This window comes from Cryptotermes secundus, unplaced genomic scaffold, assembly GCF_002891405.2.
Source record: "Cryptotermes secundus unplaced genomic scaffold, Csec_1.0 scaffold518, whole genome shotgun sequence".
Lineage (NCBI taxonomy): Eukaryota > Metazoa > Arthropoda > Insecta > Blattodea > Kalotermitidae > Cryptotermes > Cryptotermes secundus.
The window spans coordinates 709,215-727,297 of NW_019731580.1; the positions used below are offsets into that span (position 1 = coordinate 709,215).

The 18,083-nt window shown below is 35.5% G+C and overlaps 1 protein-coding gene across 7 annotated transcripts in view; it reads left to right on the forward strand.

Moving 5' to 3' along the window:
* The window catches only part of LOC111867183 (SPARC-related modular calcium-binding protein 2), a 108,967-nt gene that overhangs the window by 83,638 nt on the left and 7,246 nt on the right, over window positions 1-18,083 (forward strand). For 4 of the 7 annotated variants that reach the window (XM_023856778.2, XM_023856781.2, XM_023856784.2 and 1 more), the window contains 5 exons: window positions 3,746-3,823; window positions 11,560-11,646; window positions 12,606-12,731; window positions 13,864-13,974; window positions 15,005-15,101. In XM_023856778.2, coding sequence (XP_023712546.1) covers window positions 3,746-3,823; window positions 11,560-11,646; window positions 12,606-12,731; window positions 13,864-13,974; window positions 15,005-15,101 — 499 coding nt within the window. The remainder of the gene's footprint in view (window positions 1-3,745; window positions 3,824-11,559; window positions 11,647-12,605; window positions 12,732-13,863; window positions 13,975-15,004; window positions 15,102-18,083) is intronic. The other 3 variants (XM_023856779.2, XM_023856782.2, XM_023856783.2) reach the window with 3 other exon arrangements.

Below are 18,083 nucleotides of genomic sequence, written 5' to 3' on the forward strand. Positions count from 1 at the left end.
TAATGAGGTATTTCTTGATATATGCAGATGACCTCGTGCAGTTAGCTTACTGAAATATGAGAATTTATGAATTCCTGGGAATACAACTCAATTAGTGTGACACAAAATGTAGACTACATGAATTATGATAGAGAAAACTTCTTAGAAAACTTCCAATTTAAAGAACCAGAACGAGATGGGAGGTTCTTAATGAGAGGAAATAACTGAAGGAAGAAGAAAATTACACAGTTGGGGGCTTCAGAATTTGTACTCTTCACAAAATAGTATTAGGTATAACAAATCCAGGAAGATGTGATGATTTTGGTATGTAGCATACATGGGAGAAATAGTGCAGAATTTTAATCAGAAAACCTGAAGGGAAAAGACCACTTGTGAGACATACTCCTAAGCATAAACAGGGGAATATTATTAAAATTGTTCTTACAATTATTATGTTTCTGGACATTATCTGTCATCCTGTTTTTTATTTAAATTGTTCTTAAAGAAACAGGATACAAAGGTGCATACTGGATTCATCTAATCAGCTTAGGATACAGCTACTGTTCCTAATCATGCTATTTGGAGACTTGACACACAAATATGTCATTATCTGTATCAGACCACCACATACACTTTATACCTTCTTTGCAAAAAAATTGTTCTATAGACTGCTAACAAGGAACAGAACTGAACCCAGGGTTCAGTAGAGGGATTGAAGCTCTCTTCACCAGAGCATTTACCTTGTGATTCATTACAGCAGTCTCATTCTGTTTCACCACTACAGTGGCATTTCACATTATGAGTTCATTCCACCTATAACACCTTTGCACTGTATTAAGCAATGTTGTCAACTGCTCATATATTTAATCAACAGGTCATTGGATTTTTTTCAGTTGACCTAATCCTTCCGGCCGCACTAGGCCCTGGGGTTTACTCAGCCTCTAACAGAAATGAGTACCAGGAATTAATTAAATAATTTTCCTGGGGAGTAAAGTGCGGCAGGCGCATAAGGCTGACAACCTTACCCCCATCTTTGAGCCGATTGTCTAGATAATGTGGGACCGTCAAGGTCTCACAACCCTATGGGTTTTCACGGCCTGGTACAGGGATAGCTTTACTTTTTTACTTTTACCATTTAGCATCAGTCAGTTAATGAATGAATTTGTAAATTATTCAATTTCTTATTTTTTAACTTTTGTGGGGTGGGGTGAGACTGAATCTACTTTGTATGTCAGCCACTAACTGGTCTATTGTACTGGCCTTGGACGATACACGAGTACAGAACTTCTGGCGGAATGAAAATTGGTAGAGGAAAATGAAATACGCAGAGAAAAGCTACCCCAGTGCCACTTTATTCAACACATATTTAACGCCCAGGCTGCTGTGGTGGGAAACAGTGACTAACCACTGAGCTTATTTCAGTTAATAAGAACACAGTCTGCTATGCAAAATGCAGATTAATTTATAGACACAATAATTAATAAACAAGATAACCTGACGTATAAGCAAGGAAAGAATACATGCCAAGAGTACAGTAATTCTAGTAACAGGCAACAGGCTGAGGCCTCAGAGTTTGATTCCTTATGGCAGGAATTGTCTTTTCACCATCATGTCCAGACCAAGTCTCGAGCCCACCTAACCTGTTAACTGGAAGGTGCAAGAACTTCTTCCCATAGGCAAAGCCACCAGAACATGAAGCTGATCACACATCTCCATTTAGCGTTAAGGTTAAGAATGTGTGAAGCTTTACTTCCAGTCCCACTATACACCTTCACCATATGGTATTTAGGCACAATGATAACTTGAAACTCATCATTTACATAGGAACAAAGTTAGTTCAGGCACTTGGGGAACAAAGATAGGGAGAGATGGGCAAAGTTGCTAGCACCAAAATTAAATATGGAACTGCAATGCAAGGAAACAGAAGCCATGCATAAATGGACATGCAATTGTGTACAAAATTGGAAGGCATATTTTACACTCTTCATTAATATGAAAAGGGCATTTCTAATGACCTTAATATCCAGTGCAGTGTAATACAAAATAATTTATTTTACTGCCTTTACATGTTCTGGCCCATATGGGTCATCTTCAGAAGGCATACATCAAGAGATAGTGATTCAAATTATGTACTTTAAAATTATAATATATAACAGTTCTGCTATATATTACTTACTATTAAGATCATTATTAATGCACGTGTAATGGTTAAGATGTCACATATCAAAATATGGTCATTCTTCTTAACCAACTGATTAGAGGAAATAATATATTCTTAAAGACTTATCCATAATTTGGGTCAATTAGAAACATTAAGTTTCAATCAACCTAATAGAATTATATCTTTATCAAAGAATAAGTGCATTGGAACAGGAATATATGCAGATTTAAAGAATTTATCTTTGATAGAACAATAGAATAGTCAAAAACACATCTCTGATTGCTCAAATTAATGTCTATGAAACAATGAAACTGAGAACCTTCCACATGAGTAAAACATAACATGACATAAGGTCGTGAATTCTGTAATGCGTAAATTGTATGTCTCTGTCTACATTAGTCATTAGTAGGTGCATTTGCAATTCTGTGAAATTCCTATTAAATACTCCATCCCCTCCATTTGCATGGATAAAACAACTAAGAACCACTCAGCAGATTTTTATGAAATCTGACATTGAGTTCTACTAAAATTTGTCTACACATTTCAACTTTGGTTAAAATCAGACAAAAAATAATGGGTACTTCACAAAGCCCTACATTCATTTTTGTGTGTATCCTGAGTAAATATAACCCTTAAATATTCTATAATCAATGATTCTTATGCTATGTGCACATTCCCTGATTTGTATATTCAATAATCAATGATTTTATGAATCACACGCAAAGATTACCAAAGTCACTTACTCCCAGTAATAATTAATTGAAGCTTCCTACCACCTGAATTTATAGGTCAATATGTATAAAAATGTCTAGCTAATTAATGTGAACTTTTATACAAAAGCATAAATACTTCTTTAAATAAAGACATAAAATATATAAGCTTATAGCAACAAATAAATGAGAATGAATATTAGCAAGTAACGTATAATTTCTTCTGCCAAACACACCTGTGAAGTGCACATTTATATATTTACAGTCTTATTTAGTGTTAATGTACAACAGGCTAGTGAATAAGGGAAAGAAAACAAACATAGATTCTAATATATTCATATCTCCATATTTTATTGTTTAGAAGGCAATAAGTTACCAAAAAGAAAGTATGTCTCTTCCTGATTTCATAGATCAAGAGGAGTTAAGTATAATAATGTCCAGTTTCAGTGTGGCTTACTATATCTCAGTGACTGTCAATACAATGATGAGACATAATTATCTGTATATACACATGAATTAATAATACATACTTTGTTGACATTTCATACAAACAAGACAATAAAATATTATAAAATAAATCTAAGAAAGAAGATACATAAGTATACTAGATTGAAATGGGCTCAAGACAGGGACCAAGAAGAGTTTTTGTGTACGTGATGATGAACGACTGTCAGGTTCTACCACATTACGTTATTTCTTGATCACTCAGATAACCATCAACTTCTCAAAGAAGGTTCTATCCTATGATATTGGTCAGATATATTGGAAGTGGGAGATATGAACATATTTCTTACTTAAAGTATTTTGTAAATACTTACCAGGCATACAGAAAATAGGCTGGGACTATTATGTGCAGAGACACGCTCAATAATAGAGTTCCATCATTATTATTTAGTCTCTTTCCATTTGTTCTTGTCCCTGAACTCAGATGAGAGCCAGCAGGAGGGCGGGGCTGAGAAGATGGAGAACAAAGGTGAGTGCATGCACAAAACAAATATTGTGCACTGCATCTATATGTTAGACAGGAGCCTGATATACCTGCTTAGGTGGGCCATTACAGACTAAAGATGCCTCAAGAACTGTCCAAAAATTACTATTATCATGAAAAATTAAAGAAACAGATACATAATTATTATTTGATATGCAAAAAAAAGACATATGAGGGGGCACAGCAAGATAATCTGTAACAAATATAGCATTAAGGTACATATACTTAATGCAAAGTATGTGCATACATTCTTTTGGATATCAGGGTTCAGGGCTGGTAAAACAGCACACATGAACCAAGTGGTCACCTGGGATTTCATGATTTACAAACCCTTTCCTGTTCTTTCTTTTGTTGTATATTACACGAAATTAATTCCTGCTTGTCTTTTGTTTCTATAAAGACTATCAACTGTCAGTAATCTAAGCAGATTCTGCAACACTGTAAATAAAACTTTTACCAGAATTAATTGTATGACACCAATATTGGTAATCATTACAGTGTCTTTAAATTTTGTGTTACTGTGATGAGGTCTTGAGAAAGTTGATCTATATTTAATAAGAGAACAAGGACTTCTCATCATATGGGGGAAATTTATGCACTAACCCTGATCATGTTCATAAGTAAAATTAATCTATAAATGGTTGGTACAGGAAATATAATAATGCAAAAATTTCCAGCATATATTTTATGAATTAGAACTAATTATGGATGATTATTATATTTAATTAATTTAAGAACACAGATAAATGCAAAATCAGGTTCATATGCAGAAGTAATTTCTGGACAGTTCCTTAACTTCCATCCCACAACCCAAGATTAAGATTCAGTTTCAGAATTAGCTCTGGAATTTGCACATTATAAATGCAGATACCATAATCATTATATGTAAACATTCTGTATTTTCAGAATATATTCTGACTCATTAATTACAATCAGCCAACCATTACATTACGATTTTGAAAATTCAGCAAATTTCTTGTCAAGATTTGAGCTCACTCTTAATTGAAATTGTTAGGTTCAGTTATGTTCTTCAAGAATAGATTCTGTTGCCTGGTAAAATCCTTCTTTAAATTATATTTTCCTTAATGCCTTTTGGGGACCCATCAAGTTTCCTGTCCACTGAATACCAAGGGCTTTTGGTTATGGAGGAACAGCCACATGAAGAAGCTGACAACTTCCATCTAGCTACTGCTGAAGTTATGAATGCATAGAACTATACCTCCATCTCACTACACATTTTAATAGCGTGGAGCCTACACTCAAAACAGTTTCATTGCCCTTGAAACTTAATGCATACTGAGGATGTTTAGCATTGTAAAACTATGACATTTAAAAATAAAATTGATTAAGAAGAAATTAAATATACTTGATTCTCCTTCACAAACACATACTTTTAAAAGAGACACAGTTCATTTATCTAGACCACTGAATGATCATTATTTGGTTTTCTCTTTTCAAAATATAATACAAATGTTTTCAGTCTCCAGATAAAGAAGTGATACACATTACACCCCACATCCATCTCCACTGCACAATGTGGCTGAATGGTGACAATTCTTACTTTGTATTCAGGAAGGTCTGGGTTCAAATCTCGGCCCAGCAGCCTGGGTCTTGACTGATATTTTTCTATCTTCCGTCAGTTCAGCAAGGTAAATGCTAGGATAGTACTTTAAAATAGGCCAGAATTATTTCCTTCCACATCCTTCTCAATTTAGTATTTACCATTTGACATTATATTATGTATGAGCTGAAAAAAATGTTGTTAAATACCCCCAAAATCAATCATCCCTATTCCAAGTCCTAGGACCTAAAAGTTGGTTTGCTCATCATGCATGAGTGTTTAATATATCTTCACTGTGCCTCGTCTCTGAAACTATTCTAACATCAAATCAAGGAAGTACTACTGCATCTAGGAGCCGGGACAGTGGACTCGGTATAGTGACTGGCTATGGGCTGGATGACCAAGGGGTCAGAGTTCGAGTCCTGGTAGGGTCAAGAATTTTCTCTTCGCCACATAGTCCAGACCGGCTCTGGGGCCCACCCAGCCTCCTATCCAACGGGTACTGGGGGCTGCTTTCCCAGGGGTAAAGAGGCAAGGGTGTGAAGATGACCACCCACCTCGCAACTAGTGCTGAGGTCAAGAAAATGTGGACCTAAGTGTCTGCCCCCTTACACCTTCATGGCATAGTACTTAATTAGTCAAGCACAGGGACAACTTTATCTTACTATTGCAGCTAATCCTTTCCAATCCATCATACACAGTCACCTTACAAGTTGGGGGGGGGGCGGGGGGTTGAAAAAGCATTGTATAAATACACCAAAACTGTAACTGACTGGACATCATAACATGCCATACTGAAGTTTCCTGATAAATCTTACTGCATACTAGAATAGGGTGACCAACTCTCCCGTATTAGAGCTAATTTTTTTTTATCCTCCCGGCTCCCGTATTGACATTTCTCCCGTATATTTCATTAACAAACAAGATCGCAAAATTTAAACTATATATTATTCCCGCCAAATACATTCCAATATAAACTGTCATTATCGACAGTTTAGACTTAGAGGAACTCATCGATAAATATCGAAAAATTACCTATAATAATCGATAGAAAGTTTAGCATATACTAATCGACAGCGGAATATCCACCCCTGCAGAAATGTGCTAGAGATGATTTTGTTAATTTCTACTGTTGCTTGCACAAGTACATTTCTAAGAATTTTGAGTTATCAAATGCAAATCCTGTCCATTGTCTTTTGCCATTAAATTTAAACACTGAACTTATCAAATTAAAAAAAAAAAAAAAACTGACTTTCTTTCAGACATTTTCAAACCATTGTAAAAGAATTTAATCTTGCTTTTGTAAATGAGGACAGCCTGTATGAAGAGTTTTCTAGTTCAAAAAGTGTTCTGAATGTGGTAAAAACAGGACGTATAGAACAAAGTTGGGTCAATGTTTTCAGTGATTTAAGAAACAAACAAATTGATGTGCCAAACCTTATTAAGATCTTAGGCTTTGTTTTAAGCATCCCAGGCTCAAATGCCCATACTGAAAGAATTTTTTCACTGATGAGCAATAAATTGACTGATCAGTGAAATCAAAGCAGTTTAGAACTAAGTCAAAGCTAATGGTAGCAATTAAATATGACTATAGTTGTAAAGAGTTTTTTGAATTCGCACAAGAAGATAAAAAAATGCTTAGTTCTGCAGCATCAGTGGACAAATACATATAGGTTAGGACTAAGAAACATGCAAATTTGTAAAATTTATTCTATATTGTGACCTGTATATTATATACAATGTAAATTAATTGTTTTGTTTAATATTATCCATTCCATGAACGTTTGCTGGAACGACGCCGCGCCGCTAAAAATGCGCAAAATTTGTCGTGACTAAATCTGCTGAAATTCATGACCGAAAGCTGGTCACCCTATACTAGAATAATAAAATTGAGTGACTTAAGGGCTGGGAGGTTTAATTTGTAGTCTACACTGTGCTATCAGGAAAGCCTAAGAGTATTAGGAAAGGCTGAAGATGTAAAGCCTAAACCAAATACAGAGTTAATTCCTAAATGTGGACAACAACCTATGCATCTCAAAGCACAGCAAGTACATAATAAAATTTACATCATCCATATCTGCTATGCAGTGAGTTTATGAAATTCCCTGGCTAATTCTTAAATCATTCCTTAATCACTGCTGTAAATATGTCAACATAAATTAAATAATGTTGCTGTAAAATAACCTATGGCTTTGCACTCATGTAGATCACCAGCTTATTTTATTCTCTTTTACCAAATGCACAACCTGCAGCTTAGTGCATACCTGCTTACTGCATAATCAAGTTTAGTGACATCAGTGAATGTTATGAAATATGTTTCCTTACACTGAAGACTCCACTACAGGTATTTGCTTCTGCTTCAAATGCTGTATCAAGCTTTCTTGGATAACAGCTTGCCTCACAATGCAGGATTAATCAAAATCTGTATATTCTATTATTCATTTTCTCCTCTGTCTCTCCATTTCTTTCGGTGTCCCAGAATTGTTGTCTTTTTGAATATATGGTTTTGATATTAGACATGTTCAAAAATTTTAATTGTAATATACTGCTATGTTCTCATTCTTCTCCATTGCATCATTATGGGTTTTAACACATGGAAGTTAAAATGGTAACATGTTTCAGCATATGTGTGCCATCATCAGACCATTAATCATATATAAATGTGAAAAAAATTGTACCATTAGCTAATGAAAGTGCTTTCTTATTTGGCACATTAATTAATCAGACTCCTAATATTCCTCTACAATACATCATATTACAATTATATTACAATAATATAGTACTGTATTGAATTAAAAATATATATCTTATAGGTACATCATTTGTCTTTCTTCAAAACTTTTTATATGATAAAACTACATAAAATTATGGCCACATATTCTAAATGAATTATTTTAAGAGATTTGGTTCCACCATGTTCTTGCTAATTTTATCAAATTAAATGTTATTTGTACTGTCTTTGCCTATCTATATTGTTACTGTTGGAATGGGATGTTGTACGCTCTTCTGACTAGCAGTGCGAACGTGGACTCACACAGATGTGTTGCCCAAATATACACTACCAGCCGAAAATACAATCGAACACATCAGCACAAAAAATACTAATAATATAGAAAATACAAAAAATCCATAGCACTTAACTCAACAGAAAACAAAGACAAAGTGACAGCACCAAATCTTCTAAAAGCATTAATTCAACATATGTGGATACAAGCTTACACAAATTTCTTACATAGAAACAATTAGTCCTAGTGATGAGAATATAAAGTTTATAGTTTTACAGTGACATTGTTAATCTAATATAATTGTCATATACTGCATTTTGTAGGAATTTTATCTGTCTGAGGAATTCATGTACAGAATAAGGACATATTTTCATTGGCTAATAGTATGTTTTCACATTTAGATGTGTTTAATGGTTTGATGATGACACACATACCAAACCTTGTTATCATCTTATATATTAAAACTCATGCTGATATAGACAGCAAAGAATAAATGTGATGAAGCCAACAAGATTATTAAGTGAATGTATTATATTTTAATATATTAAGCATGGCAGGGGACATTTACATTTACTGTGTTCTACTATATTAAGAGTGGTCAGGGCTTAAACCTATGTGTGAGCCAATGACGGCATGGGGTAAAATGCTTCTGATGGCTGTAAACTGAATATCAATATGTATTTTGATTTATCTGAACTTGTACTATTATATGTGAAAGTTCTGTGACTGTTGCATGGCATCTGCTGAAGAAAACATGACAACATCTATGATTATCTAAGATAGTGCAGATGGTCTTTGATTCTGGGAAAGTGCACTCACTTTAGTATCAAATACTGTCAGGCGAGTATTAATGCAGATACTGTTTTTTGATGAACTTCAGCTTGAGTATGGAGAAAGTAAAGTCCTCCAAAACACTGGCAATATGTCTACTCATATATAGTGTCTTACCTAGAAACAGGATCTACATCAGTGTTGCCAATAACAATGAACATGCTCTTGTAGTTGTAGTGACTGTATAGTAACTGTGGAACACAAATGTTCAAGACAACTAAACTTCAGACTGTCACAGCCAGATTCAAAGCTGCCAACATTGTCATGACAATTATTATACACCAGTGCAGTAGATATAGTGGTTGGCACCACTGTTTTGTATTTTGAACAGTCCTGGGTTCCAACCTCAGCCTGAAGATTGGGAGTCCTGGCTCATATTTCTCATAGGTTTCCTCAGGACTTGGGCAAGTTCAGCAGTAACACTTTAATGCAGCGTCTGAGCGACATTGTCTCTGAGACAGAATTGACAATTTCGTCCATGTCTCAGAGATACTTTGTAGTTTGTGCTCAGATTATGCTAGTATTTGTCTTGTCATCAAAGATGTCAGCCATATGTTCTTCTGTAGTCTTCTTTCACTAAAGAATGCATTTGACTTGTCGATATATTGTATACACCAAAGAAGGCATAAAAATAAGATATCACTGTAATGACAGAAATTTTCTGCCATTTAAAAGCAGATGAAAGAAGTTTTCAACAGATTAAAGTAGAACTTGACCAGTTACTTTCACATTCTTTCCAATTCATAACTGAAATCTTTATACGACTCTATGCTGTTTAACCATAATGACTGAAAATGTGTTCTTGAAATAATCACTTAGAATATAATGGAGACTTCTTTGGTTTTCCTCATTTTTATAGTTTCAGTATATATAATTCAGTTTGGTCCATAACATATCTTACAGTTCACCACAATTACTGCCTTCATCAGACAATTCCAAATTGGTAAGAATTTCACAAACATCTGAGTAGAAAATTTCCAGCATTTCCTTTTCATTCCATAACCATAACTGGTATACCGATATTAATGACTTACTTTATTTAATTTTTTTCATAACAGGAAAGCTGTAATCTAAAATTACATTTGCCACATAAATAAAGATGGCTACATATGAAACATATCCTAGTTAAAACAAAGCTGGAGAATGTATATTCCTATTTCACCTACTTTAATTTATATATACATATACATGCACACTATTCCACAGATTAAATAGACTGCTGTACGTTCTGCCAGTATGCAACGATATGTTATATTAGAACATTTTTCTCAAAGGACACAGAAATAAGAAGAAAAATCAGATAGAATGGAGATCGCAAAACGACAATGTTGCTAAAAATTAGGTCAGGTCCTTTGTGAACACCATGACTAACTTTCAGTGCCAGAGAACATCTTGGATAACTGAAAAACTACTATAATTTTAGGGTAGACTCTATACTATGTAAATTACCAACAGAACTGTATAATTGTTTCATAGTTTAATGATGTTTACATTTAATATAAATTTTATTTGGATTTCTGCAAGATTGTTGGTGCCTAACGTCAACATTACATTCAACATTCTCTTATTTAATACTTACAGGTATATTTATTCCTCAAAAAAATATATATATCCCCTAATCCTTACATTATCCTATTTATCTATTTTTATTTTCTGTGGCTCTCAAATGCTGAAACAGTACCTTAACATAGGTATTGGTTATGATTACTTTGCTCAAGACCCTTTCTGATTTATCAGTCAACAATCATATGAACATTTGATGTTAAAAATGTTATTAAATAAACATACAAATAAATTATTTTAACTTGTGTGTGGGAAAGAGCTGTCCTGCCAAAATTTACCCAATGGGTCACAACAGTGCCATCTCATTCATCAGTCCCCATACAGGAATTTTTTGGTATGGGCAATGCAAATTCTCCATTGGTACTAAAGGTGGATGGAACGTGAAGCTGACCACTAACCTCTGTTTAATATCAAGGGTGAGAATGTGTGGTGCTTTATTCCCATATCTATTATACACATCCATTGTGTTATGCTTCAGCATGAAAATATCTTGGTGATGTATATAATGGTCAGTTTCATGAATATAATAATATGCTGTTTCAATTATGAGATGAAATTTCAAGTGCATGTTACATAAAATATCAAAGATAAGGTGGAATTACTGTGCTGCTTTTGTAAAATATGTTACTATTACTGATACTGCTGAATCAAGACAACATAATGAAAGCATCTTTAATTCTCTATGTTCCTCCTAACAAACTAAATAACCTTCATACTTACTTAAGTATGAGCTTTATAACTGGTGGTGTCTTGTTTCCCAGTAATGCAGGAGACTGTCACAACCCTCACAGAACTTCTGCCAAATCTCGACGATGACTCGTCACTAGAAAGACACGACGAATCTGAAGGTTAGTCGAAGTAGAGGTAGACAGCTTGAATGTTTCTCCTACTCTGTACATAACTTGATGCAATCAATTCACTATCTTATGAATAGTTACGACTTACTCTTTCACTACCAAGTCCAAGCATACTTGCCACTGAATGCTGAAGAGCAAGCACTTCTACTTAAAGCTCTGGTGGCCCAAGTTTCTATTCTTGTCCTGCAGACCAGCTGCTCCAGCCATTATTTTTCATGATTTCCCTCATTCCCTCCAAGATAATTTTTAGACAGTACCTTAAAAGAGACCATGACTGCCTCTGTTCACATCCTCTCCAATTCAACATCCACAGTCATCCACTCACTTGACATTAAATAACCTACACAGTTAAGGAGACACTGTTAAATAAACTAAGAAGGTAACAATATACTTGTTGGAGGAACCATAATCTATTTTAACAGGAATATATGTATGTCTATCATAAGACTTTCAATTGAATGAATAAGCCGAGGATAGTTATTATATCTGAGTATGTATCAATGCTTCCATGGTTATAACAAAGACAGGAATTTCAGCATTCACCCCATTACACAATCATGGAATCTGTATTTCATTAAACAGACTTATACATATGTTAGGTTCTTAACTTTAAAACTCATATAACATCTGACATACCTATATACCTCCTCTAATTGTTTGTAAAACTTCTAAGGAAAATAAAAAAAAAGTATTAACACACATTGTATATTCAACAGAACAATTCTATCTATAACAGAGAAAGATCAGCTCTTAGTTTCTGTTCTTAGAATCATTCAGTATAGTCAGGAATGATACTTCATGAGGTATGAAGTTTTCAAGGCAGTGAAAATTTTTGTAGCCCTGTACTGATGACATAGTATCATGTCCCAGAAGACCAGTCTTAAGGAAAGATACTAGTCCCTAATCCTCTGGGGAGAAAGACATATCTCAAATGCTTAATTTTCTTACAGGAAATGACTGTCATTCAGACAGAAAAGCAGTTTTGGAAGAACAGAAAATCAACTACAGTGAATTCTATGTACCAGAATGTACACCAGATGGACGATACCAAACCATACAATGCTACAAATCTACAGGTAACTTGAGTGTCTGAAGCCTGTTGCTGTTCTACCTGATAATGACAAGATGTTCCAAGAAGCTGACTGCTGCATCTGGTCTTTGGCTTGGATTCTGGCCCCATTCCAGCCTTCATTTTCCTTTCAGCATGTCCTGAATATCCCTACATTTTCTTGAGTTTACTTCCCTGTTGTCATACCTGACAAATCATTATAGCATATCTTTCACTTGCTGTCCCACACACACCTCCAAATCATCTATCCTAACTGAAGGTAATCAAAACTGATTTCATGTACTGAGATTTTAATACAATCATAGATATTAAAATGTTTCCAGAAAATACTTGTAAATTTCAGGTAAGTGTTGATATGTTTCTAGAAAGAAAAGTGCCAATATTAATATAGGTATGGATGGGGCTAACACTTTGTAAGTTTGTAACAAAAATTTGAGAGATGTAAACTTGAACTCTGTGAACTTGATTCATTTGGCTCAGGATAGGGTTTGGGGTTGGCTCCTGTGAACATGATACTGAACCCTCAGGTTCTATAAAAGGTGGGAATTTCTTGACTGATTTAACTTCTCGATATGAATTCTGCTCCATGGTGTTACTGGTCATGTGCTATTACACAATACCAGAAAGAAGCTCTGTGCTAAAGTATAGTGTAAGATAGCCCCTCACAACTGAGCCCTGCCTTCATAGCATAACCACAAAAAAAAATCTGCTACAAAGAACTGCATTAACACAACCCTTCTACAACTCATAATCTCCTTTCCCATTAAATTCACTAATTAAAATGATTCTGATGGGTATTAGGCAGAGTATCCTAACATTGTGGGTAGTACATCTGCTTTATATTCTTGAAGTACCCAGTTCAAATACCTGCTGAGGTACAAGCTATGTCTGTACTTATAGCCAATGCAGTGGACAAACCAAGTAACTGATTACTCTTAAAGGTAAAGTTGTCCCTGCTCTTAATTATGCACCATTTGATGAAGATGAATGGGGTAGTGGAAGTATACCTCATGTACTCTTAACCTCAATAACATATGGTGGTAAGTGGTCAGCTTTGGGCCCTAGCCCCTTTATCCCATGGGGAAAGAGCCCTTAGTACTTAACACAAATCTAGCACACCTAATCCTGCTGCTGTACAGGTTACTGTTGGTGTGTGCATGAGGACAGTGGGAAGCCCATACCAGGGACGTCTGTGAAGGATCAGGTGCCGAAGTGTGATGCCATATCCACACCCCTGCGTCCTATGAGCGGTAGGAATTGTGAATAAAACTGTTCTTGCCTCAGTTCATTTACAGAATTAATTTAGCTCACATAGTTTTTCAAATTTTATCGAATAGTCATTGTAGACTGAAATAATGTTATGTACTGGAATTTCATATTTGAAGCGAGAGAAGACTGTTATAGGAGTGATTTAAATCTTCATATAGTTTATTAGGGTAGTTATGTATGGGATGTTACAATGTGCTGGGCACGTAGTTTGAATTGGGAACCAAGAAATGCACATGGGATTTTGGTGAGAAAAGGTTTTACAAAATGGCCTGTTGTAACACTAAGAAGGGAGAATAACAATTTGATGGGGCTTATGAAAGTAGACTGTGGGAATGGATTGTGGAAGGAATGTCTCGGTATCATATCCAGTGGTGATGTCTGGTGTCAGCAGTGCTGAACTTCTGCTATCACACATAGTTTAATTTTACTGTGTTTATGTTGCTCTTTTCAAATAATTTTATTGCATTTGAAGGGTTCTATCTTCTGGGATATAATGCCATGTAGTCCATTGAAAGTCAACTAATATGTTCCTCTGAAACATCGGTTGATGTTTCACAACCACCACTGCGAAAACCTCAAATGCTATAGTTACTGTATTCTTCACATAATTTAAACCCAGGCATATTTTTTGTATTATCTGATAGCAGAGGTGAAGTACTGTGTTAATAGGTGGCAGACCATTAAAGGTAACTAAAAACTAAATGCCATTTGTAGTCTTGTTTTATCTTGTTACTATAGTTGCAAATTCAATACATATTGCATAACCCTTTTTGCATATGAACTTAATGATTAATTTCAGTGGCCCCAAATTAATTGTGTGTGTTCAATTTACATCCATTTATGGCTGTCCACTATTCAAATCCACTGCTGCTCCCCCCAAAAATTTCAAATGGAAACTTCATTCTAAATGGCATCAAAAACAGTTAAATTTGCTACTGAAGTAAAAATTGAGTAGATTTCAATGTGATCATAGTGCATGAACATATAAGCATGGCAGCTGGTACCTTGCAGGTTGTCCTGATCCTCGTAAACAAGCTTTCCTAAAAGAGTTAATGGAGTTGATGAAGAAGAAGATGGAAGCCTCAACAGATCAGACAAGCACAGAGAGGTAACTTCAGGCTTCTTCAAAGTTTACAAAAATACTACATGCATGTGAACTGCTACCATCACTCATGTAAGCATTCAGGCTTATAATGTGGTCCTCATGCTTGTGGCAACATATAGGGTTGTGAGTAGAAACCAGTGTCTTGAGGAACAGGGATGAAATTATGTGGTGAGTCTGTGGTCATGTTTTATACAAAGTTGCAAGGAAAGTGGTCCACAAGCCTCACAGGAGGCTGGGATTCATCTCCCCTCCCATTATCTGTATATCTAGTGACCACATTTCTCACAACCCACCTATAGAACCTGAATGCAACCTCACCATACCCATTTTACCCCAGAAGATGGAGGCCATGTTCCTCTGAAACATTTTTACTCACCTACAATACTACAGTGACAGTCATAATGCAGAACACTGCTTGTTACCATCACAACAACTTTCTATGCACTAAGATTAAAAAAACACGCAAATCTGAAAAACGATAGTTCGGACAGTTGATCTGAATGATTATGAAATTCAGCCTACTATTTTGAGGAAATGTAATAAATAAAAGATGTCTGAAAACTAAGTTCTCAGAAAAATACTGAGGTGACATAATTAAACTGTTTAGAATATTACATAAGCAGGAAGTCCATGACATACAGGTCACCTAATTTATTGTTAGTGTGGTTAAACAAAGACTCCTACAATGAGACTTCAAGCCTGGCAGCAGAACCCAATGATTAAAGGTACAAGCAAAAAAACTGATAAACTCTGGGCAATGTTTGGCGATTTTATTACCATACTATTTCCAGCAATGCTGATGGAAATCTACTGCAATGGCAATTAATTTCCATTGTGTTGTCAGCAATATGGAGAAACTTCAAAGCACATGACAATCTTTATTTAGACTGTGGTAGATTGCTGATGATGACAATTGTGAAACATCCCTTTCGAATATGAAGTTTTATTTTTAAAGTCTGTCATCAATTTGTTTCTCTCAGCTACTGCTTATGTAGTCATATACTCAATTATTATAGGCAGAAGATGCAGGAACTGAAAGAGGATAGGGCCAAGACCACAGATTGAGACATGTCATGCAAATTTAACTTTGTTCAGTGAATTTATGAGACTGTTAGTTAGTCAGTTATTGGAGAGGGTGGATTTCCCCATGCACTGAGACCTGTATTGGTCCATTGTGCTTCCCTCTATGATTTCTACCAGTCTCTATATCCTACCGGAACTGGTGCTTACCATCAGTCCTGCCCAGCCGGCAAGACCGGCTCTACTAGCTGAGAGGTATCTATAATGTTTCCCCCATCTACCAGAGGTATTAGAGACTGCTGTTGGGTGGGAAACGTCCGTTAATTTAGCTCAGTGACCTCCTTAGGAGATATGACGTTCTTTTACGTGCCGTAAAGCTATGACACGGGACCCACGGCTTAAAGTCCCTCCTGGAGGACTTCCTCCCTGATTTTTTCCACCCTTAAAAAATTCGACGACCTCCGCCGGGTATTTGAACCCGCGTACTACGAGTCATGAGGTGGGGACGTTACCTCCAGACTACGGAGGCCGCTTTATGAGACTGTTAAAAAGTGAGTGAATAAAATTAGATTGAATGTTCAGATAATGTATCATAAGATGGGAAAAGTAACCCACATCTACACAGATACTTACTTGTACATTACGACTTTTGGCTACTGGGGATTTATATAGTCTCCGAATCTGTTCATCTCTCCTGACATCAGAAATTCTCAGAGAATTAACTGAGGAATTGAAAGACTACACAAAAGCACACAAAAGATAAACCTTTTTATTTTTAAATTGAGACAATATGTGAAAATAATGAAAACTAACTTTATTTACTGCTTGATCAACTACACAGTTTTGTTACATTTATCACAAGAATTCCAGTATTGTTTCATATATTTCTCTGTCTTTCCTTGAATCTGAATGTGTCTGTGGGATGTGATGAGAAGGCATGGGATTAGAATGAAGGGACAAATTTGATAGCGAAAGAAAGAAACATCTGATAACAGTCAATGAATATGATCCTGACAATCATGCAGTGGAGGGACTGCTTGTGTCCACTCTCTTTTACAATCTCTGACATTCCCATTCATAATAGAAATTTCACGTGGAGGTATGCAGATATTCATAGTCTATTTCCATTTTTTAATCTAGTTATTAATTTCTTTTTCACTTTTTATGTGTTCTCAGCCCTTTCAGCTTACATGTGGCTACATGTTGAAAAAACTGATGTCACTTGCAATTCAAATCTATGTACCGTATTCTCCTGAGTCATGACGCCATGATACAGTGGAACCTCGCTTAATGAGCATAATTCGTTCCAGAATCTTACTCATAATGCGAAACAATTTTTCCCATATAAATTAATGTAAAATATGATGTGTTCCATGCTGAAAAAAAATACTAAACAAATTTTATGTATAACGTTTATTCAAAGAAAATTATATATACATTGTTAATGAGTGTGAATCATCTTCATCTTTTCTTCTGTGTGGAATGAATCAACCTGGAATGCGAATTTGATTTGCAGAAACACACACACAAAAAATGTAATAACTAATTTATTATTTATGATACATATCTAATTCTTTTTTACTAGAAAGCTGTCTAGTGACATTTGTTTTTGCCGACGCTTCAAAATTTGGTGAAAATGTGACACAGCATTATCATTAAATAAATTTGTAGTGCGCATAGGCACTGCCTTATTAGGGTGATGCTTCTCAATGTACGATGCAACAGTTTCCCATGCTTTCAGCATTTCTCTAATTGTGCCAGAAGATTGTTGCTTTGCTGTTACCTCCTCCTCCTCCTCCTCCTCCTCTGACAAACTCTCCTCCACAACTTCTTGCTGTGAAACACAATGCAACTCCATAAGCTCTTCGGTGGTCAGCTCTTGGCTGTGCTCTTCCACAAGCTCATCGATATCATTGTTATCCACCTCCAGCCCCATGATCTTGGCCAAAGACACAATCTCGTTGA